The sequence below is a fragment of the Anomalospiza imberbis genome, unplaced genomic scaffold, assembly GCF_031753505.1.
Source record: "Anomalospiza imberbis isolate Cuckoo-Finch-1a 21T00152 unplaced genomic scaffold, ASM3175350v1 scaffold_164, whole genome shotgun sequence".
Lineage (NCBI taxonomy): Eukaryota > Metazoa > Chordata > Aves > Passeriformes > Viduidae > Anomalospiza > Anomalospiza imberbis.
In genome coordinates, this window is record NW_027099798.1 from 37,029 (window position 1) to 61,884 (window position 24,856).

The window sequence follows — 24,856 nt, forward strand, 5'->3', positions numbered from 1 at the left end:
CGACTGTGGTGTGACAATGTGGTGGAGGCTATGGAGCACATGGGTGGCTGGGACACACTGCTGTGTGCTGACTCCCAGCACTACGCCGTGGGTCTGTTGGCCAGGTGAGACCCCCTTCTCCCCACTGCCCCCAGCATTTGTGCCCTGTGCCCCACACAGTCCCTGTGGTCCTGGGCCAGAGGGGCTCGTCACCAAAGGACGGCCAAGAAGAATGGAAAAGGCTGAGAGAGGAGGGTGCCCAGGAGGGACTGTTTCTCAAAGCGCCCACATCCCCTCCAGGGATGCTGGGGAATGACCAGACCTCTGTGAGTCAGTCCTGGGAGAGGTTTGGTCTCCCCACCTCAGGGCTTTGGTGCCTTTTTCCCCACTGCCAGGGAGATGCTCTGCGTTTTTATGCCTTTGTGCTCTTGCATCACAATCCACATGCTTCGGCATCTCAGCAGGGAGGACCCGTGTTGGGATCTTCCCTTCCTGGCATTCCTTGTGGAGGTGAGCCTGTTGGCCAGCGCTGCCTCGCTGAGCTGCCTCCCAGCTCTCTGCCCTCTCGTAGCCACAGCTGCCAGGACGGTGCCCACGCCCTGTGCTGCTGCCTGGGCCCAGCCCTGTGCGGTTCTGGGCTCCTGCCGGCCGGGTCCCCTGTCACTGCCCTGTGCCTTTCAGGTCCTCCAGCGCCTAGACTTGAGTAAATGTGGTGGCAGCGTCCTGAGGATCACGTCAAGGTACCTTCAGGGTGAATGCAGTCAGAGGCGTCGCCTGGCGCTCAGAGGCCTCGTGGTGCCCAGCAAGGATCCCTCGATGGTGAGAAGGGGGCAGCGGCTGAAGCTGCGCTGGGCAAAGCAGCCCCTTGGGCTGGCAGGGCTTCAGGAGCTGAGGCAGCTGCTGCCAGCTCTCCTGCCTCACCTGCCCCGCTGCTTTGGGACAGGCCTTTGGCCTGCGGGCCCTGCAGCAGCAGGGTGGGGCTGCAGAGCCAGGGCGGTGTTGGCCGTGCAGCCGTCCATGGCTTCCCAGCACAGCCTTGTGTTCCACACAGGCCAGTAGGATGCGCAATGTATCTCAAAGCCTTCTGGGGCTGCTGGGTGATGCAGATGGAGAGGTGGTCAGCATGAGCCTCCATGTGTTCACGAACATGCTCCAGCACAAACACATCGTGGTATCCAGCACCACTGCTCCGAAGCTGGCTGAGGCACTCCTTCTGCTCTTTGACCACGTAAGGCTCTGCATCCTGAGCCGCAGGCATCGGGTGCTTCCCAGAAACTTTGTGCCCTGTGGATTTTCAGGCCATTGCCCAGGTGGGCCTGGAGTAGCTGGTGTAGGTCTTTTCTTTTCCTCTAGGACAACAGCCACGTGCAGTTGCTCTCCATTCAACTCTTCCGTACAGTGATGGAATCAGTAGTGGATGAGGGAAAAAAGCCCCTGAAGACAATTGTGAACAGGAACCTGTACGCACTTTTAATCTACTGTCATGATGAGAACTGGCACGTGGCAAAGGTGAGCATTCCTATGATGCTGGGAGGGGGCTCGGCTGCCTCCTGCCCTGGCGCCTGGTGGGCTTCAGCCTCCTCCAGGCCTTGGCACAGGGACACAGGTCCATGGGCTTTGTGGCCATCTCTGGGTCTCTGCTGCTCTCCAGGCCTCTCGGGAAACACTGCTTTGTGCGGCCAAGTTCCTGGAGAGGAGGAATCTCGAGCAGCTGGTGGAGAAGGGGAATCTGTGGAAGTTCGCTGAGGTCCTGGTAAGGACGGCCTGGAAGCCCCAGGCTCAGCCTGGAGAAGCCCCCTGAGCGCGGTGCTGGGTGTGTGGGCTGGCAGCTGTGCCCCTGCCCGGTGCTGCACCCAGAGGCCACGCGGGCTCTTCTCCAGGCTCCCGTGGGCCCCAGCCGGGTGCCGATGGAGCCCCGGCCCAGCGGGGCTGCGGGGCGGCCCCGCGGCTCCCCGGGCAGCAGCCGGCCCTCTGCCGCCTCCAGAGCCCGGCGCCAGCGGCTGCTGGCCGGGCCTCGGGGCTGTGCGGGCAGGGGAGGCCGGGGCAGGGCGCAGGGAGCGCCCGGCCCAGGGGCCGAGCCCGCGCCAACCCTTCCCTCCTGCCGCTCTCTCCAGCTGGAAGAGGACAGGAGCCGAGTGGCCGAGCTCCTGCGCCGGGCCCTGCCCTACCTGCAGAGCCCACAGGAGCCCCTGCGAGAGGCGGCCGTCAGGTTCCTGGGTGAGCCACGAGCCCGGGCTCCCTGCCCCGCCCCACCTCAGCTCAGCCCCAGCCGCGGCTGCTGCCCCGGCAGCGCCATCCGGGCCCGGCGCCGTGGAGCCCCGCCCGGCCTCGGCGCTGCTGCCGCCCTCCGGCAGCCGTGCCCTGGGGCGGCAGCGTGCGGCAAGGGCCCGGGCTGAGCCCTGCCGGGCCACCAGGGCGTGTGGCCACAGGGCTGGCAGCGCCGCTGGCAGGGAGCTGTGCCGCTGGGGCCAAGATGAACTCTTTGTTCTCAGAGATGGCCGGCTTTCCCATGATGAGGGGGCAGCAGGAAGAGCTCCCCGCCCTCAGTCAGGGTGAGTGAGGGCAGCGGGCTGTCAGCGGGGGCTGGCGGGGGGAGAGCTGCATTGCTTGGGCAGGGAGTGGGAATTTCTGCCCCAGCTCTGGCGGGTTTCACTCCCTGTGTGGAGGAGAGGTGGCGTGGGCAGAGCACACAGGGATTTCAGGGACATGGGTGGAATTTGTGGCCAGCAGCTTGCTGCTGACCTGTTGCCAACACCTCTCTCTTGGCCTTGGCAATTGTTGGGGGAGGTGGCCGTGGCAGAACGGTCTCCTCAGGTCACTGCAGATCCAGGCTCTGACCATGGCTCTCTTGCTCTCTGTTCCAGGCCTTCAGTCTCCAAAGAATAATACCACCCCATCCTGCTCTGACATTGAAATTCAAGCCCAGTTAGGCCTAGAAGATGAAGAAATTGGGTTGCTTTCTGGATCCGGTGAACCAGTGCCCCAAGAGCAGCACCAGGAGACACTGAAGAGGACACCACCTCCCATTGCCACTGGGGCTCCAGGCACAGCTGATGATTGATACAGCTGAGCCTCTGGGAAGCTCACATGGCTTCAGCCCTCTCCCTGCCTGTAGATATAGCTCCCTCCCTCCAGCCCTCACACACTGTCCATCCACTTTTTCCCCTCCATTCTCCCTCCATTTTCACAGCTCCATCTCACCAGCCCTCAGATCATGCCCATTCCTGTGTTTTCCTTCCGCTTTTCCTTTTGACAGCTCCATAATGCAAGCCCTCAGCCCTGCCCATTCCCTTTTTTCCCCTCCCAGCTCGTCCCTTAGTTTCATTTTCCATTAATAAAGAGTTTGGCTTCTTCACTTTGCCTCCATCTCTGTGGAGCTGAAGCGACGCAAATCCCGAGCCCTGGGGCACACAGGCCCCTGCTGCCGTCCTTTTCCATGCCATGGTTTGTGCACACACACAGAGGAACGAGGGCAGATCAGGCTGGAAAGGTGCCTGTGCTGAAATTCCACAAGGCTGTGGAGCTGCAGATCTTGCTGAGCACCCTGGAGCCCCTGGAATTTGGAAGAGCCAACCTGAGTATGCTCTGAACCCAGCTGTGAGGGATTCCATGGCAAGCATCCACAGAGGGCAAAGGAGCTTGGAATGCTGGAAATTTTCAAGAATAGCTTCCTGAAAGCACAGCAGTGCTCCATCCCTGTACAGGATGAGGAAGAGGGCAGAACCAGCGACCATCCGGGCTTAACAGGGAGCTTTGGGTGTGCCTGAGGGCAAATGAAGCAGCAGCGCGGTGCCCGAGACTCGGACGCGCGACCGTGCCAGTGCCTGGAGCGCTGTCAGGCAGTGCCGGGATCCTGGGTGTGGTTCTGGTCCCCACAAGTGAGGAATGGCAGCCCCAGGCTCAGAGCCAGTCAGAAAGCCAACCAAGTGAGCCCACAGGGAGGGCGCCCTTCCAGTTTCTCTTGGGCATGGCCGCAAAACAGCCCCTGCTGCTTCTTCCTCCGCCTGTGTTTGGGGTGTGCTGGTGGCAGAGGCAGCCAGGTTGGACTCTGCTTTCCAAAGCCTGTTGGGAGCAGGCATGAAAAACACTGCGTGCTGGAAGGTGCTGGCAAGAGCGTCCCGTGGGAACAGGGCTCTGGTCTGTGGCCGGGAACAGCCTGGTTTTGGTGCCGTGAGCGCAGGCAGGAGTTGAGGCAGCTGAAGAGTTGTAGGAATATAAAAAGGTAAAAGACACTTTCCAAAGCTGAGAAAGGCTGGGAAATTTCTACACCTTCTGAGAAAGCTAGGAAGTTAAGAACCAAGTGAATACATTGATATTTATCATAAGGAACAAGAAAGAACAAGAACGTATTGATAGCTCAAGATGTGGAAAGTCCTAGATATATGCTTTGCAAAGATAGAACAAGTTTCCATCTTAAAGAACGAATTATTGTGTATTGTTTGAGGTTCATAGAAGTCCTTTTTGTTTATGTTAAACCCACGTGGGTCCTTTTCTAATTGCTTAGAGTATAATGACTTTACACCTTTTCTTTTATGCTATTGGTTCAAAGAATGGGTATAAAAAGGCTTTGTATGGGCTGCCATCTTGTCTGTGATCTGTGTTTGCATGGGTGTTGTCATTTTCCTGTGCCTCTTGCTTTTTGCTTGTATGATGCAGACAGATAATAAATCACAAGTCTGCAACCAGTCAGGGTCCCGTCCCGTTTGTGAGACACGCACCGATCCGGCAGAAAGAGGCAGCGAGCAGCCCGTGTTTGTAGAAGGCCTGGGGCTGCACGTCTGAGCCTCCACCTGGAAACACACTTGGGGGAATACGAGCTAGAGCTGGAGTGCCTGTCCTGAAAGGACCTGAAGTCTTTCAGCCTTGCCAGCGTTTCTTGAGGGTGTGTTGGTGTTCCCCAGAAAAGCTGCACGTTTGGGGAAACGCCTTTGGAGGAAAGGGGCTTGCTTCTCAAGGAAAGTGCTTCCCAGGGAGCTCCCAGTGAGGTAGGTGCGAGTATCCCCCTTTGGCTCTCTGTGCTCCTTTCAGTCCTTGAAGGCCCATTGCACTTGGCAGAGGGGCAGGAAGAAGGCTGTGAAGAGCAGGTTTGGCATCCACCTGGACCTGCCGAGACCAAGCCAAGCACCTGCAGCAGGATGTGTTACCCCCCTTTGGACAGAGGTGCGAGCAGAACCGTCTCTGTCCCGCTGTGAGCCCCAAAGCTCTCTGTGGGAGCTGTGAATTAAAAGGCCTTTACACACACCCTTTTCACATCTTCCCTGTCTGCTGTTGTCCCAGATCGAAAAAAGCAAGATGTATTCTATTTGCCATCTGTATGGCAGTTGTCTTGTGTGAAGTGGGCAGTTGTTCCTTATCTCTTCCACAATCAATCCTCCCTCCGGAAAGACATCTGCTGATAGTGGGCCACTGCAAGACTGAAAAGAACTGTAACATGCCATTGTGAGATGCTCCGCCCAGAGGGAGGAGCCAAGCATCCCTACCTGCATGTATGGTCTTGAACTTCTGGCCCAGGAGCACAGCTATTTCTGCGCTGGATTTTCCCAGAGGAACAGCTGCCTCTTCCACTGCCTCTTCAGAGGAAGACTGCACCCTTTTCCACAAGATCACTTCTCCAACAGAACCACACCTGACACTCCGGGAGGACTGCAGCCACAATTCCAATTGGACTGCTACCAACACCCTGTCCACCAGGGTGTCAGGTTGTATTCTGACTCTGTCTGTGTTGTTTTAGTTCACTGCATTGTGTATTTTATCTGTTATTTTCTTCCCTAAGAAAGAACTGGTATTCCTGCTCCCATATTTTTGCCTGGGAGCTCCCCTTAATTTCAAACTTGGAACAATTCAGAGGGAAGAGGTCTACATTTTTCCATTTCAGGGGAGGTTGCTGCCTTCCTTAGCAGACACCTGTCTTTCCAAACCAAGACAGCTGGGTTTCAGCTCTTGGCAATATGCATTTGCCTCCTGCTTGGAGGGAGCTGCTGTGGCCCAGGGCCAGCACAGAGCTGGGCTGGGTGGGCCAGGCAGCGTGGAGAGTCTTGGCTGATCTTGGTGCGTGCCTGGCCTCAGAAAGGCTTGGAAGGTTTGCCTCCCAAAGTGTCCTGCTCATTGGCTCTCCCTGTGCATCTTGGAGAGCACAAGGTGGGCATTTCTGGCAGCTGGGCATCAGCAGGCCTTACAATGGGGGCGTGTTGTGGAGCGAGCCCAGCTGAGGTACCCTGAGAGGAGCCCAGTGCTCCTTGCTCCTCTCTGCTGACACGGGAGCGTCTGTCTGCTTTCGGGATGGCCCTGGCTGCGTGAGGGGTGCTACGTGGACACGAGACAGCCGGTCCTGTCCCGCTGGGTCCCAGCAGTGCCTCGCAGCAGTCCTGCATCCACGTCAGGATGCTGGCCAAGAGAGGTCCTGGCAGCTGAGGCAGCTGATTTTAAGCTTGTGCAGATACACACAGGGGATGGCCAACAGTGTTCCCTCAGGGTACAGCAGTCCTGAGGGGCCTCCCCAGAGCTGCCTGATGCCGCCCACTCCCTGTGGCACCAGTTGCTTTCCTGTGGAATGTTCTACCTGCCCCAAGAGCACAGAGGGAGCTGGAAAAAGAGCTTGCCAGGCTGCTCTCAATCCTTTACCAGCAGCCCTGGCTGAGTGGAGAAGTCCGAGCTGAGCGCAGATGTGCCAATGGAAAAGCCGTGCACAGGAAGGCTCGGTGGGAAGGATGAGCCAGGATCCATAGGCCTGGCAGCCTGAGCTTGCTGCCAGGGAATTCCTCGGAGAAGATCCTTCAGAGTGCCTTTCCACGGCACATGCAGGGAACCAGGGGGTCTGCTGGATGGTGGGAAAGCTTTGAGGAGGGACGGGGACAGCTGGGGGTCCTGGCGGGCTGTTGAGGGCTTCTCTGCGGGTGTTTGCGGGGGGTTGGTTTTGGGGGACGTGTTGGGGAAGGAGTTGTCTGGAAGGTGAGAGTTCTAGGCTGGAATTTGAATCAGCTTGAAGGCAGCATTTGTGGTTTAGCGCTGCTTTGCTTATGGAGGGCAGAAGGAATATCTGTGACTATTTCCGTTCATGGTCCTGATTCTCCTGCAGGGAACAAGATGGGAGAGCTGTACTTTATTGGCCACTTAGATATCTCTACTGGGGTGGATGAGCCCTTTTTCCATCTACTCATTTGTTTGGGCTACTTTTGTAACACTTAATGGACTTTCAATCCTTGAGAGCTTTTATTCCTTAAGAGAATGACGATATTATCATCCCTTCATTGAAAACCATTTGCACACCAAAGAATGGTCTTCTTTTTGCCTCTGTATAGTGCTATGTTTCCAGAGTGACTTTCAATGGAATGTGTTAAGGCAAACGAGTTGCTGCTTTTAGATGGGAACAAACTTCCAAATCATTCACATTCCCCAGCAATCTCTATTAATTTCAGAAGTTTGCAAATTTTGGAACTACTCCAGGGGCCCAATGAGAAGTAAAGCCTTCCTGAATTGAGGATTCTTAAGTGGCCTGATCCCGCAGAGCAGGGCAGGGTGTGCTGATGGTTTGAGCTGCTCCTAAAGATCCTGTTGGGCTGTCTTAGACACCTGGGGCCAGGGATTCCTTCCAACCTTGGCCACTTAGGGTGGGCTGGGGGCGGCCCCACAGCAGGTGGCAACAGTGTGTGCAAGGGCCCTTTGTGACACGCTGCAGCACAGTCACCATGGCATGGAACGGGACAAGGTGTCCAAGGGCCCTGCCTTTGTGACACGTGGGGACATAGGAGCTGGCGGTGACAAGAGCACACCACAGTGCTCGGAGCAGGCGACGGGACAGGACGGGACAGAGCGGTGTCGTGAGGAGCCCCCGCACAGCGCGCTCGTTTGTGTCTGACCCGGAGCTTTCCCGAGGCGTTATTCCTACAGGTGACCTCGTGGCAGGACGTCGGGACTTGGCAGCCCGTGGCCTTCCCGAGGCTTTTCTTTTGCAGGTGCCCACGTAGCCAGACTGAGGGAATTGGCGACCACAATCCTTAACGAGGAGTCTCCTGTCATTGTGGCAGGAGCCCTCCAGACCAGAGTGCAGGACTTGCTGTCCTGCAGCCTTGCTGAGGTTTCTCTGTCTCAGGTGCCTTCAAGGCACAACTACACAACTTGTTGACTCAGAACATCACCCTGCCATCTTCCTTGAAGGTGCCCTCAAGGTCATACTCTGGCATGGCAAACAGATTTCTCAGTGTGTTCAAAGTGTTCAGGAAGAAAAAAAAGGAAGACCCTGGAGCTGCCCCAGCACAACAGCATGAAGAACTGGAGCAGTTCCAGCCACTGCAGGATGGTGAGTTGCAGAGCTGGGCCACAGGGCTGATGGCTGCAGCCAGCTTGGCCCCATCCCATCCCATCCCATCCCATCCCATCCCATCCCATCCCATCCCATCCCATCCCATCCCCTGGGGACATGCCCATGGACAGGATGGAAGAGGGGCCAGGCAGACACCCTGCAGTGGCCGTGCTCCATCCCCTGGGGCATCCCTGGCTGCCCCTGCTTGGGGAGCGCGGGGCTGGGCTGTGTTCTCCGGCCTCTCCCGCAGCCCCTCAGCTCTGGCTGCGCTCGCTCTTTGCCAGGTGCAGCCCTGGACCGGACACAAGAGCAGGAACCCAGCCGTGGCCGCTTCCGCAGAAGCCTGAAGGTACCAGCAGCCATCCCCACCTGGGCTGGGCCTGCTGTCACTGCTCAGCCGAGCACCACGCTTGGAGCACTCCATGGAACACTCCGGGCTTCCCTGTCCTTTGTTCTCCTGCAGATGTTCCGGAAGTTCCTGCGCATTCGGCGGAGAAAGACCGGCAGCACAGCAGCTGAGGGCCCAGCCGAGCCTGACTCGGGGCTGACCGAGCTCCAGGCTGAGCCTGATGTCAGCCCGGATTCGGCTGAGCGCTCAGAAGACTCTGACGCCTCAGCGACTGAAACCTGGGCAAAGGCTCTTAGCTCGTCAATGACTGAGGTTGTGGCCATCACAAACAGGGACAATGAAGAGACTCAGGGCCTTACAAATACTGACACCACACCTGCTCCCATTCTGATTCAGGAACTCATATTCAACTATTTCAAGGAACCTAGTGTTTCTGCTCACAAGCAGCAGGTAAACAGCCTGGCTCCACACCTGGAGGCCAGCCGGGATCGCGTGTCCCCTCAAGCCAGGGTCTCTGGGCCCCCTCAGGCTTTGAGGCCAGCACAGTGTGGTGGGAAGGGAAGCACTTCTTGGGGGAAGCTGGGGAAGTTGCTCCCTTGAACAGTGCTCCAAGTCTTCCCTATGCCTCCTCCAGGTGCCAGCCAAGGTGAAGAACATCCACCAGAGTCTCGTCACCTACGTCTCTGTGGATGCCAGGCTGCAAATTGACCTTGTGAGGCTGGCTGAAGAACACCCTGCTGACGTGGTGCTGACCCTCCTGCGCTGTGCCCCAACGTGTGACAGGTACAGGGCCCACGAGCCTGGAGAGCTCAGGGCTCAGCAGCCTTTAGGGCCCGTGGCCCTGCACAGCCTGTCCCATGGGGTCTGCCAGACAGGCAGAGAGGCCCAGGACCCTCGGGCCCCTCTGTTTCCTGAGCCTGCTGCCAGTGCTCCTTCCCTGCCCTTCAGGGCTCCAGGGCTCTGTCACCTGGGCCCCCACAGCTGCACAGGGCATGGTGCTGTGACTGACATGGCCCTGACACAGAGCTCTGATCCCACAGAGCTGCTGCAGTGCTGTGGAGAGCCATAGGCTCATCGGGACCAGCAGTGGAGAAAGTGCTGTCAACACTGCTCTGTGTGATGGAGGACTGGCCTCTGACCAGAATGTGCACCTCTGATGGGGACAACAAGGACATTTTTTCCCTGGCTGTGAGTTTCTGGAACTGGCCTTTGCTCACCCCCAGGTCGCCTCTCCAGCAGCTCTCCATCCTCTCCACGCCGCAGGCGCTGGGCTGAAACCTGGGCTCGGGGCAGGCTCAGGGGGCACCAGGCCTTCTGCTCCCCTGCGTCTGCCCTTGGGCCCTGCCCCATGGACACCTCGGCACTGAGCCCTCCCTTGGGCTGCTTCTCTTGCAGGCAACTCTGGTGATCTGGGTGATTGTCCAGGTGCCTGAGTGTCACGAGGCATTGATCCTTTATTCCTCCCGCCTGTTTGTGGCACTGCTCTTCCATGTTGTCATCACCACACAGCAGATGCCACCAGAGGAAGTTGATAACTTCTGGAGAGCATGCCAGGAGGAACACCGCCTTCCCAGCAAGCCCAACAGGTCCCCGTCCTCCTGTCCTTCCCGTGCCCTTGTGGCCAGTGCCAGTGCTCCCAGTGTGACCTGGGCTTTTCTCTGCACACAGGTTTGCCGTGCAGGTCATGAAGGCTCTGCTCGGCCGACTGTGGTGTGACAATGTGGTGGAGGCTATGGAGCACATGGGTGGCTGGGACACACTGCTGTGTGCTGACTCCCAGCACTACGCCGTGGGTCTGTTGGCCAGGTGAGACCCCCTTCTCCCCACTGCCCCCAGCATTTGTGCCCTGTGCCCCACACAGTCCCTGTGGTCCTGGGCCAGAGGGGCTCGTCACCAAAGGACGGCCAAGAAGAATGGAAAAGGCTGAGAGAGGAGGGTGCCCAGGAGGGACTGTTTCTCAAAGCGCCCACATCCCCTCCAGGGATGCTGGGGAATGACCAGACCTCTGTGAGTCAGTCCTGGGAGAGGTTTGGTCTCCCCACCTCAGGGCTTTGGTGCCTTTTTCCCCACTGCCAGGGAGATGCTCTGCGTTTTTATGCCTTTGTGCTCTCGCATCACAATCCACATGCTTCGGCATCTCAGCAGGGAGGACCCGTGTTGGGATCTTCCCTTCCTGGCATTCCTTGTGGAGGTGAGCCTGTTGGCCAGCGCTGCCTCGCTGAGCTGCCTCCCAGCTCTCTGCCCTCTCGTAGCCACAGCTGCCAGGACGGTGCCCACGCCCTGTGCTGCTGCCTGGGCCCAGCCCTGTGCGGTTCTGGGCTCCTGCCGGCCGGGTCCCCTGTCACTGCCCTGTGCCTTTCAGGTCCTCCAGCGCCTAGACTTGAGTAAATGTGGTGGCAGCGTCCTGAGGATCACGTCAAGGTACCTTCAGGGTGAATGCAGTCAGAGGCGTCGCCTGGCGCTCAGAGGCCTCGTGGTGCCCAGCAAGGATCCCTCGATGGTGAGAAGGGGGCAGCGGCTGAAGCTGCGCTGGGCAAAGCAGCCCCTTGGGCTGGCAGGGCTTCAGGAGCTGAGGCAGCTGCTGCCAGCTCTCCTGCCTCACCTGCCCCGCTGCTTTGGGACAGGCCTTTGGCCTGCGGGCCCTGCAGCAGCAGGGTGGGGCTGTAGAGCCAGGGCGGTGTTGGCCGTGCAGCCGTCCATGGCTTCCCAGCACAGCCTTGTGTTCCACACAGGCCAGTAGGATGCGCAATGTATCTCAAAGCCTTCTGGGGCTGCTGGGTGATGCAGATGGAGAGGTGGTCAGCATGAGCCTCCATGTGTTCACAAACATGCTCCAGCACAAACACATCGTGGTATCCAGCACCACTGCTCCGAAGCTGGCTGAGGCACTCCTTCTGCTCTTTGACCACGTAAGGCTCTGCATCCTGAGCCGCAGGCATCGGGTGCTTCCCAGAAACTTTGTGCCCTGTGGATTTTCAGGCCATTGCCCAGGTGGGCCTGGAGTAGCTGGTGTAGGTCTTTTCTTTTCCTCTAGGACAACAGCCACGTGCAGTTGCTCTCCATTCAACTCTTCCGTACAGTGATGGAATCAGTAGTGGATGAGGGAAAAAAGCCCCTGAAGACAATTGTGAACAGGAACCTGTACGCACTTTTAATCTACTGTCATGATGAGAACTGTCACGTGGCAAAGGTGAGCATTCCTATGATGCTGGGAGGGGGCTCGGCTGCCTCCTGCCCTGGCGCCTGGTGGGCTTCAGCCTCCTCCAGGCCTTGGCACAGGGACACAGGTCCATGGGCTTTGTGGCCATCTCTGGGTCTCTGCTGCTCTCCAGGCCTCTCGGGAAACACTGCTTTGTGCGGCCAAGTTCCTGGAGAGGAGGAATCTCGAGCAGCTGGTGGAGAAGGGGAATCTGTGGAAGTTCGCTGAGGTCCTGGTAAGGACGGCCTGGAAGCCCCAGGCTCAGCCTGGAGAAGCCCCCTGAGCGCGGTGCTGGGTGTGTGGGCTGGCAGCTGTGCCCCTGCCCGGTGCTGCACCCAGAGGCCACGCGGGCTCTTCTCCAGGCTCCCGTGGGCCCCAGCCGGGTGCCGATGGAGCTCCAGCCCAGCGGGGCTGCGGGGCGGCCCCGTGGCTCCCCGGGCAGCAGCCGGCCCTCTGCCCCCTCCAGAGCCCGGCGCCAGCGGCTGCTGGCCGGGCCTCGGGGCTGTGCGGGCAGGGGAGGCCGGGGCAGGGCGCAGGGAGCGCCCGGCCCAGGGGTCGAGCCCGCGCCAACCCTTCCCTCCTGCCGCTCTCTCCAGCTGGAAGAGGACAGGAGCCGAGTGGCCGAGCTCCTGCGCCGGGCCCTGCCCTACCTGCAGAGCCCACAGGAGCCCCTGCGAGAGGCGGCCGTCAGGTTCCTGGGTGAGCCACGAGCCCGGGCTCCCTGCCCCGCCCCGCCTCAGCTCGGCCCCAGCCGCGGCTGCTGCCCCGGCAGCGCCATCCGGGCCCGGCGCCGTGGAGCCCCGCCTGGCCTCGGCGCTGCTGCCGCCCTCCGGCAGCCGTGCCCTGGGGCGGCAGCGTGCGGCAAGGGCCCGGGCTGAGCCCTGCCGGGCCACCAGGGCGTGTGGCCACAGGGCTGGCAGCGCCGCTGGCAGGGAGCTGTGCCGCTGGGGCCAAGATGAACTCTTTGTTCTCAGAGATGGCCGGCTTTCCCATGATGAGGGGGCAGCAGGAAGAGCTCCCCGCCCTCAGTCAGGGTGAGTGAGGGCAGCGGGCTGTCAGCGGGGGCTGGCGGGGGGAGAGCTGCATTGCTTGGGCAGGGAGTGGGAATTTCTGCCCCAGCTCTGGCGGGTTTCACTCCCTGTGTGGAGGAGAGGTGGCGTGGGCAGAGCACACAGGGATTTCAGGGACATGGGTGGAATTTGTGGCCAGCAGCTTGCTGCTGACCTGTTGCCAACACCTCTCTCTTGGCCTTGGCAATTGTTGGGGGAGGTGGCCGTGGCAGAACGGTCTCCTCAGGTCACTGCAGATCCAGGCTCTGACCATGGCTCTCTTGCTCTCTGTTCCAGGCCTTCAGTCTCCAAAGAATAATACCACCCCATCCTGCTCTGACATTGAAATTCAAGCCCAGTTAGGCCTAGAAGATGAAGAAATTGGGTTGCTTTCTGGATCCGGTGAACCAGTGCCCCAAGAGCAGCACCAGGAGACACTGAAGAGGACACCACCTCCCATTGCCACTGGGGCTCCAGGCACAGCTGATGATTGATACAGCTGAGCCTCTGGGAAGCTCACATGGCTTCAGCCCTCTCCCTGCCTGTAGATATAGCTCCCTCCCTCCAGCCCTCACACACTGTCCATCCACTTTTTCCCCTCCATTCTCCCTCCATTTTCACAGCTCCATCTCACCAGCCCTCAGATCATGCCCATTCCTGTGTTTTCCTTCCGCTTTTCCTTTTGACAGCTCCATAATGCAAGCCCTCAGCCCTGCCCATTCCCTTTTTTCCCCTCCCAGCTCGTCCCTTAGTTTCATTTTCCATTAATAAAGAGTTTGGCTTCTTCACTTTGCCTCCATCTCTGTGGAGCTGAAGCGACGCAAATCCCGAGCCCTGGGGCACACAGGCCCCTGCTGCCGTCCTTTTCCATGCCATGGTTTGTGCACACACACAGAGGAACGAGGGCAGATCAGGCTGGAAAGGTGCCTGTGCTGAAATTCCACAAGGCTGTGGAGCTGCAGATCTTGCTGAGCACCCTGGAGCCCCTGGAATTTGGAAGAGCCAACCTGAGTATGCTCTGAACCCAGCTGTGAGGGATTCCATGGCAAGCATCCACAGAGGGCAAAGGAGCTTGGAATGCTGGAAATTTTCAAGAATAGCTTCCTGAAAGCACAGCAGTGCTCCATCCCTGTACAGGATGAGGAAGAGGGCAGAACCAGCGACCATCCGGGCTTAACAGGGAGCTTTGGGTGTGCCTGAGGGCAAATGAAGCAGCAGCGCGGTGCCCGAGACTCGGACGCGCGACCGTGCCAGTGCCTGGAGCGCTGTCAGGCAGTGCCGGGATCCTGGGTGTGGTTCTGGTCCCCACAAGTGAGGAATGGCAGCCCCAGGCTCAGAGCCAGTCAGAAAGCCAACCAAGTGAGCCCACAGGGAGGGCGCCCTTCCAGTTTCTCTTGGGCATGGCCGCAAAACAGCCCCTGCTGCTTCTTCCTCCGCCTGTGTTTGGGGTGTGCTGGTGGCAGAGGCAGCCAGGTTGGACTCTGCTTTCCAAAGCCTGTTGGGAGCAGGCATGAAAAACACTGCGTGCTGGAAGGTGCTGGCAAGAGCGTCCCGTGGGAACAGGGCTCTGGTCTGTGGCCGGGAACAGCCTGGTTTTGGTGCCGTGAGCGCAGGCAGGAGTTGAGGCAGCTGAAGAGGTGTAGGAATATAAAAAGGTAAAAGACACTTTCCAAAGCTGAGAAAGGCTGGGAAATTTCTACACCTTCTGAGAAAGCTAGGAAGTTAAGAACCAAGTGAATACATTGATATTTATCATAAGGAACAAGAAAGAACAAGAACGTATTGATAGCTCAAGATGTGGAAAGTCCTAGATATATGCTTTGCAAAGATAGAACAAGTTTCCATCTTAAAGAACGAATTATTGTGTATTGTTTGAGGTTCATAGAAGTCCTTTTTGTTTATGTTAAACCCACGTGGGTCCTTTTCTAATTGCTTAGAGTATAATGACTTTACACCTTTTCTTTTATGCTATTGGTTCAAAGAATGGGTATAAAAAGGCTTTGCATGGGCTGCCATCTTGTCTGTGATCTGTGTTTGCATGGGTGTTGTCATTTTCCTGTGCCTCTTGCTTTTTGCTTGTATGATGCAGACAGATAATAAATCACAAGTCTGCAACCAGTCAGGGTCCCGTCCCGTTTGTGAGACACGCACCGATCCGGCAGAAAGAGGCAGCGAGCAGCCCGTGTTTGTAGAAGGCCTGGGGCTGCACGTCTGAGCCTCCACCTGGAAACACACTTGGGGGAATACGAGCTAGAGCTGGAGTGCCTGTCCTGAAAGGACCTGAAGTCTTTCAGCCTTGCCAGCGTTTCTTGAGGGTGTGTTGGTGTTCCCCAGAAAAGCTGCACGTTTGGGGAAACGCCTTTGGAGGAAAGGGGCTTGCTTCTCAAGGAAAGTGCTTCCCAGGGAGCTCCCAGTGAGGTAGGTGCGAGTATCCCCCTTTGGCTCTCTGTGCTCCTTTCAGTCCTTGAAGGCCCATTGCACTTGGCAGAGGGGCAGGAAGAAGGCTGTGAAGAGCAGGTTTGGCATCCACCTGGACCTGCCGAGACCAAGCCAAGCACCTGCAGCAGGATGTGTTACCCCCCTTTGGACAGAGGTGCGAGCAGAACCGTCTCTGTCCCGCTGTGAGCCCCAAAGCTCTCTGTGGGAGCTGTGAATTAAAAGGCCTTTACACACACCCTTTTCACATCTTCCCTGTCTGCTGTTGTCCCAGATCGAAAAAAGCAAGATGTATTCTATTTGCCATCTGTATGGCAGTTGTCTTGTGTGAAGTGGGCAGTTGTTCCTTATCTCTTCCACAATCAATCCTCCCTCTGGAAAGACATCTGCTGATAGTGGGCCACTGCAAGACTGAAAAGAACTGTAACATGCCATTGTGAGATGCTCCGCCCAGAGGGAGGAGCCAAGCATCCCTACCTGCATGTATGGTCTTGAACTTCTGGCCCAGGAGCACAGCTATTTCTGCGCTGGATTTTCCCAGAGGAACAGCTGCCTCTTCCACTGCCTCTTCAGAGGAAGACTGCACCCTTTTCCACAAGATCACTTCTCCAACAGAACCACACCTGACACTCCGGGAGGACTGCAGCCACAATTCCAATTGGACTGCTACCAACACCCTGTCCACCAGGGTGTCAGGTTGTATTCTGACTCTGTCTGTGTTGTTTTAGTTCACTGCATTGTGTATTTTATCTGTTATTTTCTTCCCTAAGAAAGAACTGGTATTCCTGCTCCCATATTTTTGCCTGGGAGCTCCCCTTAATTTCAAACTTGGAACAATTCAGAAGGAAGAGGTCTACATTTTTCCATTTCAGGGGAGGTTGCTGCCTTCCTTAGCAGACACCTGTCTTTCCAAACCAAGACAGCTGGGTTTCAGCTCTTGGCAATATGCATTTGCCTCCTGCTTGGAGGGAGCTGCTGTGGCCCAGGGCCAGCACAGAGCTGGGCTGGGTGGGCCAGGCAGCGTGGAGAGTCTTGGCTGATCTTGGTGCGTGCCTGGCCTCAGAAAGGCTTGGAAGGTTTGCCTCCCAAAGTGTCCTGCTCATTGGCTCTCCCTGTGCATCTTGGAGAGCACAAGGTGGGCATTTCTGGCAGCTGGCCATCAGCAGGCCTTACAATGGAGGCGTGTTGTGGAGCGAGCCCAGCTGAGGTACCCTGAGAGGAGCCCAGTGCTCCTTGCTCCTCTCTGCTGACACGGGAGCGTCTGTCTGCTTTCGGGATGGCCCTGGCTGCGTGAGGGGTGCTACGTGGACACGAGACAGCCGGTCCTGTCCCGCTGGGTCCCAACAGTGCCTCGCAGCAGTCCTGCATCCATGTCAGGATGCTGGCCAAGAGAGGTCCTGGCAGCTGAGGCAGCTGATTTTAAGCTTGTGCAGATACACACAGGGGATGGCCAACAGTGTTCCCTCAGGGTACAGCAGTCCTGAGGGGCCTCCCCAGAGCTGCCTGATGCCGCCCACTCCCTGTGGCACCAGTTGCTTTCCTGTGGAATGTTCTACCTGCCCCAAGAGCACAGAGGGAGCTGGAAAAAGAGCTTGCCAGGCTGCTCTCAATCCTTTACCAGCAGCCCTGGCTGAGTGGAGAAGTCCGAGCTGAGCGCAGATGTGCCAATGGAAAAGCTGTGCACAGGAAGGCTCGGTGGGAAGGATGAGCCAGGATCCATAGGCCTGGCAGCCTGAGCTTGCTGCCAGGGAATTCCTCGGAGAAGATCCTTCAGAGTGCCTTTCCACGGCACATGCAGGGAACCAGGGGGTCTGCTGGATGGTGGGAAAGCTTTGAGGAGGGACGGGGACAGCTGGGGGTCCTGGCGGGCTGTTGAGGGCTTCTCTGCGGGTGTTTGCGGGGGGTTGGTTTTGGGGGACGTGTTGGGGAAGGAGTTGTCTGGAAGGTGAGAGTTCTAGGCTGGAATTTGAATCAGCTTGAAGGCAGCATTTGTGGTTTAGCGCTGCTTTGCTTATGGAGGGCAGAAGGAATATCTGTGACTATTTCCGTTCATGGTCCTGATTCTCCTGCAGGGAACAAGATGGGAGAGCTGTACTTTATTGGCCACTTAGATATCTCTACTGGAGTGGATGAGCCCTTTTTCCATCTACTCATTTGTTTGGGCTACTTTTGTAACACTTAATGGACTTTCAATCCTTGAGAGCTTTTATTCCTTAAGAGAATGACGATATTATCATCCCTTCATTGAAAACCATTTGCACACCAAAGAATGGTCTTCTTTTTGCCTCTGTATAGTGCTATGTTTCCAGAGTGACTTTCAATGGAATGTGTTAAGGCAAACGAGTTGCTGCTTTTAGATGGGAACAAACTTCCAAATCATTCACATTCCCCAGCAATCTCTATTAATTTCAGAAGTTTGCAAATTTTGGAACTACTCCAGGGGCCCAATGAGAAGTAAAGCCTTCCTGAATTGAGGATTCTTAAGTGGCCTGATCCCGCAGAGCAGGGCAGGGTTTGCTGATGGTTTGAGCTGCTCCTAAAGATCCTGTTGGGCTGTCTTAGACACCTGGGGCCAGGGATTCCTTCCAACCTTGGCCACTTAGGGTGGGCTGGGGGCGGCCCCAGGGCGGGTGGCAACAGTGTGTGCAAGGGCCCTTTGTGACACGCTGCAGCACAGTCACCATGGCATGGAACGGGACAAGGTGTCCAAGGGCCCCGCCTTTGTGACACGTGGTGACATAGGAGCTGGCGGTGACAAGAGCACGCCACAGTGCTCGGAGCAGGCGACGGGACAGGACGGGACAGAGCGGTGTCGTGAGGAGCCCCCGCACAGCGCGCTCGTTTGTGTCTGACCCGGAGCTTTCCCGAGGCGTTATTCCTACAGGTGACCTCGTGGCAGGACGTCGGGACTTGGCAGCCCGTGGCCTTCCCGAGGCTTTTCTTTTGCAGGTGCCCGTGAGGCCAGACTGAGGGAATTGGCGACCACAATCCTTAACGAGGAGTCTCCTGTCATTGTGGCAGGAGCCCTCCAGACCAGAGTGCAGGACTTGCTGTCCTGAAGCCTTGCTGAGGTTTCTCTGTCTCAGGTGCCTTCAAGGCACAACTACACAACTTGTTGACTCAGAACATCACCCTGCCATCTTCTTTGAAGGTGCCCTCAAGGTCATACTCTGGCATGGCAAACAGATTTCTCAGTGTGTTCAAAGTGTTCAGGAAGAAAAAAAAGGAAGACCCTGGAGCTGCCCCAGCACAACAGCATGAAGAACTGGAGCAGTTCCAGCCACCGCAGGATGGTGAGTTGCAGAGCTGGGCCACAGGGCTGATGGCTGCAGCCAGCTTGGCCCCATCCCATCCCATCCCATCCCATCCCATCCCATCCCATCCCATCCCCTGGGGACATGCCCATGGACAGGATGGAAGAGGGGCCGGGCAGACACCCTGCAGTGGCCGTGCTCCATCCCCTGGGGCATCCCTGGCTGCCCCTGCCTTGGGAGCGCAGGGCTGGGCTGTGTTCTCCGGCCTCTCCCGCAGCCCCTCAGCTCTGGCTGCACTCGCTCTTTGCCAGGTGCAGCCCTGGACCGGACACAAGAGCAGGAACCCAGCCGTGGCCGCTTCCGCAGAAGCCTGAAGGTACCAGCAGCCATCCCCACCTGGCCTGGGCCTGCTGTCACTGCTCAGCCGAGCACCACGCTTGGAGCACTCCATGGAACACTCCGGGCTTCCCTGTCCTTTGTTCTCCTGCAGATGTTCCGGAAGTTCCTGCGCATTCGGCGGAGAAAGACCGGCAGCACAGCAGCTGAGGGCCCAGCCGAGCCTGACTCGGGGCTGACCGAGCTCCAGGCTGAGCCTGATGTCAGCCCGGATTCGGCTGAGCGCTCAGAAGACTCTGACGCCTCAGCGACTGAAACCTGGGCAAAGGCTCTTAGCTCGTCAATGACTGAGGATGTGGCCATCACAAACAGGGACAATGAAGAGACTCAGGGCCTTACAAATACTGACACCACGCCCGCTCCCGCTATGATTCATGCTCCCACTATGGAGTTTTTCGAGGAGAGTGCTGTTCCTTCTCAGCAGCAGGTAAGCAGCCTGTGGCCAGGCCTGGAGGCCTCCCAGGATTGTGTGTCCCCTCAAGCCATGGTCTCTGGGCCCCTTCAGGCTTTGAGGCCAGCACAGTGTGGTGGGAAGAGAAGCACTTCTTGGAGGAAGCTGGAGAAGTTGCTCCCTTGGACAGTGCTCCAAGTCTTCCCCATGCCCCCTCCAGGTGCCAGCCAAGGTGAAGAACATCCACCAGAGGCTGGTGTCCCACGTCTCTGTGGATGCCAGGCTGCAAATTGACCTTGTGAGGCTGGCTGAAGAACACCCTGCTGACGTGGTGCTGACCCTCCTGCGCTGTGCCCCAACGTGTGACAGGTACAGGGCCCACGAGCCTGGAGAGCTCAGGGCTCAACAGCCTTTAGGGCCCGTGGCCCTGCACAGCCTGTCCCATGGGGTCTGCCAGACAGGCAGAGAGGCCCAGGACCCTCGGGCCCCTCTGTTTCCTGAGCCTGCTGCCAGTGCTCCTTCCCTGCCCTTCAGGGCTCCAGGGCTCTGTCACCTGGGCCCCCACAGCTGCACAGGGCATGGTGCTGTGACTGACATGGCCCTGACACAGAGCTCTGATCCCACAGAGCTGCTGCAGTGCTGTGGAGAGCCATAGGCTCATCGGGACCAGCAGTGGAGAAAGTGCTGCCAACACTGCTCTGTGTGATGGAGGACTGGCCTCTGACCAGAATGTGCACCTCTGATGGGGACAACAAGGACATTTTTTCCCTGGCTGTGAGTTTCTGGAACTGGCCTTTGCTCACCCCCAGGTCGCCTCTCCAGCAGCTCTCCATCCTCTCCACGCCGCAGGCGCTGGGCTGAAACCTGGGCTCGGGGCAGGCTCAGGGGGCACCAGGCCTTCTGCTCCCCTGCGTCTGCCCTTGGGCCCTGCCCCATGGACACCTCGGCACTGAGCCCTGCCTTGGGCTGCTTCTCTTGCAGGCAACTCTGGTGATCTGGGTGATTGTCCAGGTGCCTGAGTGCCACGAGGCATTGATCCTTTATTCCTCCCGCCTGTTTGTGGCACTGCTCTTCCATGTTGTCACCACCACACAGCTGATGCCACCAGAGGAAGTTGGTAACTTCTGGAGAGCATGCCGGGAGGAACACCGCCTTCCCAGCAAGCCCAACAGGTCCCAGTCCTCCTGTCCTTCCCGTGCCCTTGTGGCCAGCGCCAGTGCTCCCAGTGTGACCTGGGCTTTTCTCTGCACACAGGTTTGCAGTGCAGGCCATGAAGGCTCTGCTCTACCGACTGCAGTATGACAATGTGGTGGAGGCTATGGAGCACATGGGTGGCTGGGACACGCTGCTCTGTGCTGACACCCAGCACTATGCCGTGGGTCTGCTGGCCAGGTGAGACCCCCTTCTCCCCACTGCCCCCAGCATTTGTGCCCTGTGCCCGGGTGCCCCTATCAGTCCCTGTGGTCATGGGTCAGTAGGCCTATTCACCGAGGGATGGCCATGGAGTCAGGAAAAGTCTGGGAGAGGAGGGTGCCCAGAAGGGGCTTCCTCACAAAGCGCCCACATCCCATGCAGGGAATGTGGGGAATGACCAGACCTCTGTGAGTCAGTCCTGGGAGAGGTTTGGTCTCCCCACCTCAGGGCTTTGGTGCCTTTTTCCCCACTGCCAGGGAGATGCTCTGCGTTTTTATGCCTTTGTGCTCTTGCATCACAATCCACTTGCTCCGGCATCTTAGCAGGGAGGAGCCATACTGGGATCTTCCCTTCCTGGCATTCCTTGTGGAGGTGAGCCTGTTGGCCAGCGCTGCCTCGCTGAGCTGCCTCCCAGCTCTCTGCCCTCTCGTAGCCACAGCTGCCAGGACGGTGCCCACGCCCTGTGCTGCTGCCTGGGCCCAGCCCTGTGCGGTTCTGGGCTCCTGCCGGCCGGGTCCCCTGTCACTGCCCCGTGCCTTTCAGGTCCTGCATTGCCTGGACATGACTAAATGTGCAGACAGCATACTGGAGATCATGTCAAGGTACCTCTGGCATGAATGTAGTCAGAGGCGTCACCTGGCACTCAGAGGCTTCGTGGTGCTCAGCAAGGATCCCTCGATGGTGAGAAGGGGGCAGCGGCTGAAGCTGCGCTGGGCAAAGCAGCCCCTTGGGCTGGCAGGGCTTCAGGAGCTGAGGCAGCTGCTGCCAGCTCTCCTGCCTCACCTGCCCCGCTGCTTTGGGACAGGCCTTTGGCCTGCGGGCCCTGCAGCAGCAGGGTGGGGCTGCAGAGCCAGGGCGGTGTTGGCCGTGCAGCCGTCCATGGCTTCCCAGCACAGCCTTGTGTTCCACACAGGCCAGAAGGATGTGCAGTCTGTCTCAAAACCTTGTGGAGCTGCTGGGGGATGCAGACGGAGAGGTGGTCAGCATGGGCCTCCATGTGTTCACGAACATGCTCCAGCACAAAGACATCCTGGTATACAGCACCACGGCCCCAAAGCTGGCTGAGGCGCTCCTGCTGCTCTTTGACCACTTAAGGCTCTGTGTCCCCATCTGCAGGCACTGGCTGCTTCCCAGAAACTGCTCATGTGAGCCTGGAGTAATTTGTCTTAAGGCTTCACCCTCTTCCTTTACTCCAGGACAACAGCTATGTGCAGGTGCTCTCCATTGAGCTCTTCTTCAGGGTGATGGACCTGGTAGTGGATGAGAGAAAAAAGCCTCTTGAGAAGATTTTGTGCCAAAGCCTGCTCCCACACTTTTTCTACTGCCATGATGAGAACCAGCACGTTGCAAAGGTGAGGTTTTGTGTGTTGCTGGTGGATCCTTGCGAGGGGGCTCAGCAGCCTCCTGCCCGGGTGCCTCGTGCGCTGTAGCCTCCTCCAGGCCTTGGCACAGGGATGTGAGTCTGGTGCCCTGGGATGTGGGGCCATCTCTTGGTCTCTGCTGCTCTCCAGGCTTCTCAGGAAACACTGCTTCGTGTGGCCGAGTTCCTGAAGAGGAGGAATCTCGAGCAGCTGGTGGAGAAGGAGCAGCTGTGGAAGTTCGCTGAGGTCCTGGTAAGGACGGCCTGGAAGCCCCAGGCTCAGCCTGGAGAAGCCCCCTGAGCGCGGTGCTGGGTGTGTGGGCTGGCAGCTGTGCCCCTGCCCGGTGCTGCACCCAGAGGCCACGCGGGCTCTTCTCCAGGCTCCCGTGGGCCCCAGCCGGGTGCCCATGGAGCCCCGGCCCAGCGGGGCTGCGGGGCGGCCCCGCGGCTCCCCGGGCAGCAGCCGGCCCTCTGCCGCCTCCAGAGCCCGGCGCCAGCGGCTGCTGGCCGGGCCTCAGGGCTGTGCGGGCAGGGGAGGCCGGGGCAGGGCGCAGGGAGCGCCCGGCCCAGGGACCGAGCCCGCGCCAACCCTTCCCTCCTGCCGCTCTCTCCAGCTGGAAGAGGACAGGAGCCAAGTGGCCGAGCTCCTGCGCCGGGCCCTGCCCTACCTGCAGAGCCCACAGGAGCCCCTGCGAGAGGCGGCCGTCAGGTTCATGGGTGAGCCACGAGCCCGGGCTCCCTCCCTGCCCCGCCTCAGCTCGGCCCCAGCCGCGGCTGCTGCCCCGGCAGCGCCATCTGGGCCCGGTGCCGTGGAGCCCCGCCTGGCCTCGGCGCTGCTGCCGCCCTCCGGCAGCCGTGCCCTGGGGCGGCAGCGTGCGGCAAGGGCCCGGGCTGAGCCCTGCCGGGCCACCAGGGCGTGTGGCCACAGGGCTGGCAGCGCCGCTGGCAGGGAGCTGTGCCGCTGGCAGCGCCGTGACAGCCTCTGTGTTCACAGGCATAGCCAGGCAGAGCTTGAGGGGACAGCAGGAAGAGCTCCAGCTGATCTGCAATGGTGAGTGTGGGCAGCGGGCTGACAGCGGGAGCTGGCGGGGGGAGCTGCGAGCTCTGCCCTGGCTGCAGAGGGCTCTGCTCCCTGTGCGCACGAGGGGTGCTGTGGGCACAGCACACAGAGATTTCAGGGACACGTCGGGAGTCCTGGCAAGTGCCTCCCAGCTGATTCCAGTGTCTCCTCCTCCCTTCTGGGTGGGATGGCCCTGTTCAGAAGGTCTCCTAGCATTCCCACAGATCCGGGATATGACCATATCTCTGTTGCTTTCTCTTCCAGCCCTTCAAGCCCGGAGGCAAGATGCCAGCCCATCCTGCTCTAACCTGGAAAATCAAGCCCAGTTTCCCCAAAGAGCTAAAGAATTAGGGACATCTTCTGGATCCAGTGAACCAGTGTCCCAAGAACACACCACTGAAGGAGACGTTGAAGAGAACGTTGAAGGAGACATAGAAGGAGACATTGAAGAGGACATCAGCTGTCAGTGCTGCTGGAACTCCTGGCATAGCTGATGCGGGACACAGTTCTCCTGCCTTCAGCCCTCTCCCTGCCTTTAGATTGCTCCCTCCCTCCAGCCCCCAGAAACTGCCCATCCCCTTTTTTTCTCTCCACTATTCCTCCCTTTTGATAGCTCTGCCTCACCAGCCCTCAGCCTATCCATCACCTTTTTTTCCCCCCTCCACTCTCGCTCCCTGTTGACGGCTCCCTACCTCCAGCCCTCAGACCCTGCCCATCCCCTTTTTTCCCCTCCCACCTCATCCCTTGGTTTCGTCTTCCATTAATAAAGAGTTTGGCTTCTTCACTTTGCCTCCATCTCTGTGGAGATGAAGTGGCACAAATCCCGAGCCCTGGGGCACACAGGCCCCTGCTGCTGTTCTCTTCCACGCCGTGTTTTGTGCACACACACACACAGAGGAACGAGGGCAGATCAGGCTGGAAAGGTGCCTGTGCTGAAGGTGGAGTTCCACAGGGCTGTGGAGTTACAGATCTTGCTGAGCACCCTGGAGCCCCTGGATTTTGGAAGAGCCAACCTGAGTATGCTCTGAACCCAGCTGTGAGGGATTCCATGGCAAGCTTCTACGGAGGGCAAAGGAGCACATTGGGAAGTTTGGCTCACTTTGCTAACATTTTAAAATAGGAATGGAGATCTTGCAAAATTCTCCAAGCTGGGGGCTTTGCCCATCCCCACCAGTCAGGCAGCTCCCAGCTGCACCAGGCTGTGGCTTCAGAGATTTTCCAGCAGGAGATGCCCCTGTGAAGTCTAACAGATCCTGCCCTTGAGGGACTGTGGGTGAAAGAAAGACAGAAAGAAAGAAAGCGAGAAAGTGAGAAAGACGGAAAGAAAGACAGAAAGACAGAAAAAGAAAAAAAAGGAAGAAAGGAAGGAAGATAAAGATAAAGATAAAGATAAAGATAAAGAAAAAGGAAGGAAGGAAGGAAGGAAGGAAGGAAGGAAGGAAGGAAGGAAGGAAGGAAGGAAGGAAGGAAGGAAGGAAGGAAGGAAGGAAGGAAGGAAGGAAGGAAGGAAGGAAGGAAGGAAGGAAGGAAGGAAGGAAGGAAGGAAGGAAGGAAGGAAGGAAGGAAGGAAGGAAGGAAGGAAGGAAGGAAGGAAGGAAGGAAGGAAGGAAAAAAGAAAGAAAGAAAAAGAATGAAAGAAAGAGAGAAAGAGAGAAAGAAGGAAAGAGAAAA

The 24,856-nt window shown here is 58.2% G+C and overlaps 1 protein-coding gene across 1 annotated transcript; it reads left to right on the plus strand.

The window, feature by feature from the left end:
* The first annotated feature begins 30 nt into the window (after positions 1-30).
* Positions 31-4,761, plus strand: LOC137466220 (uncharacterized). The gene is made up of 7 exons (XM_068178058.1): positions 31-91; positions 160-305; positions 661-798; positions 1,031-1,207; positions 1,333-1,488; positions 1,631-1,732; positions 4,636-4,761. Exons 1-7 carry the CDS (start codon positions 31-33, stop codon positions 4,759-4,761), a joined length of 906 nt encoding a protein of 301 aa, XP_068034159.1.
* The last annotated feature ends 20,095 nt before the right edge of the window (positions 4,762-24,856 follow it).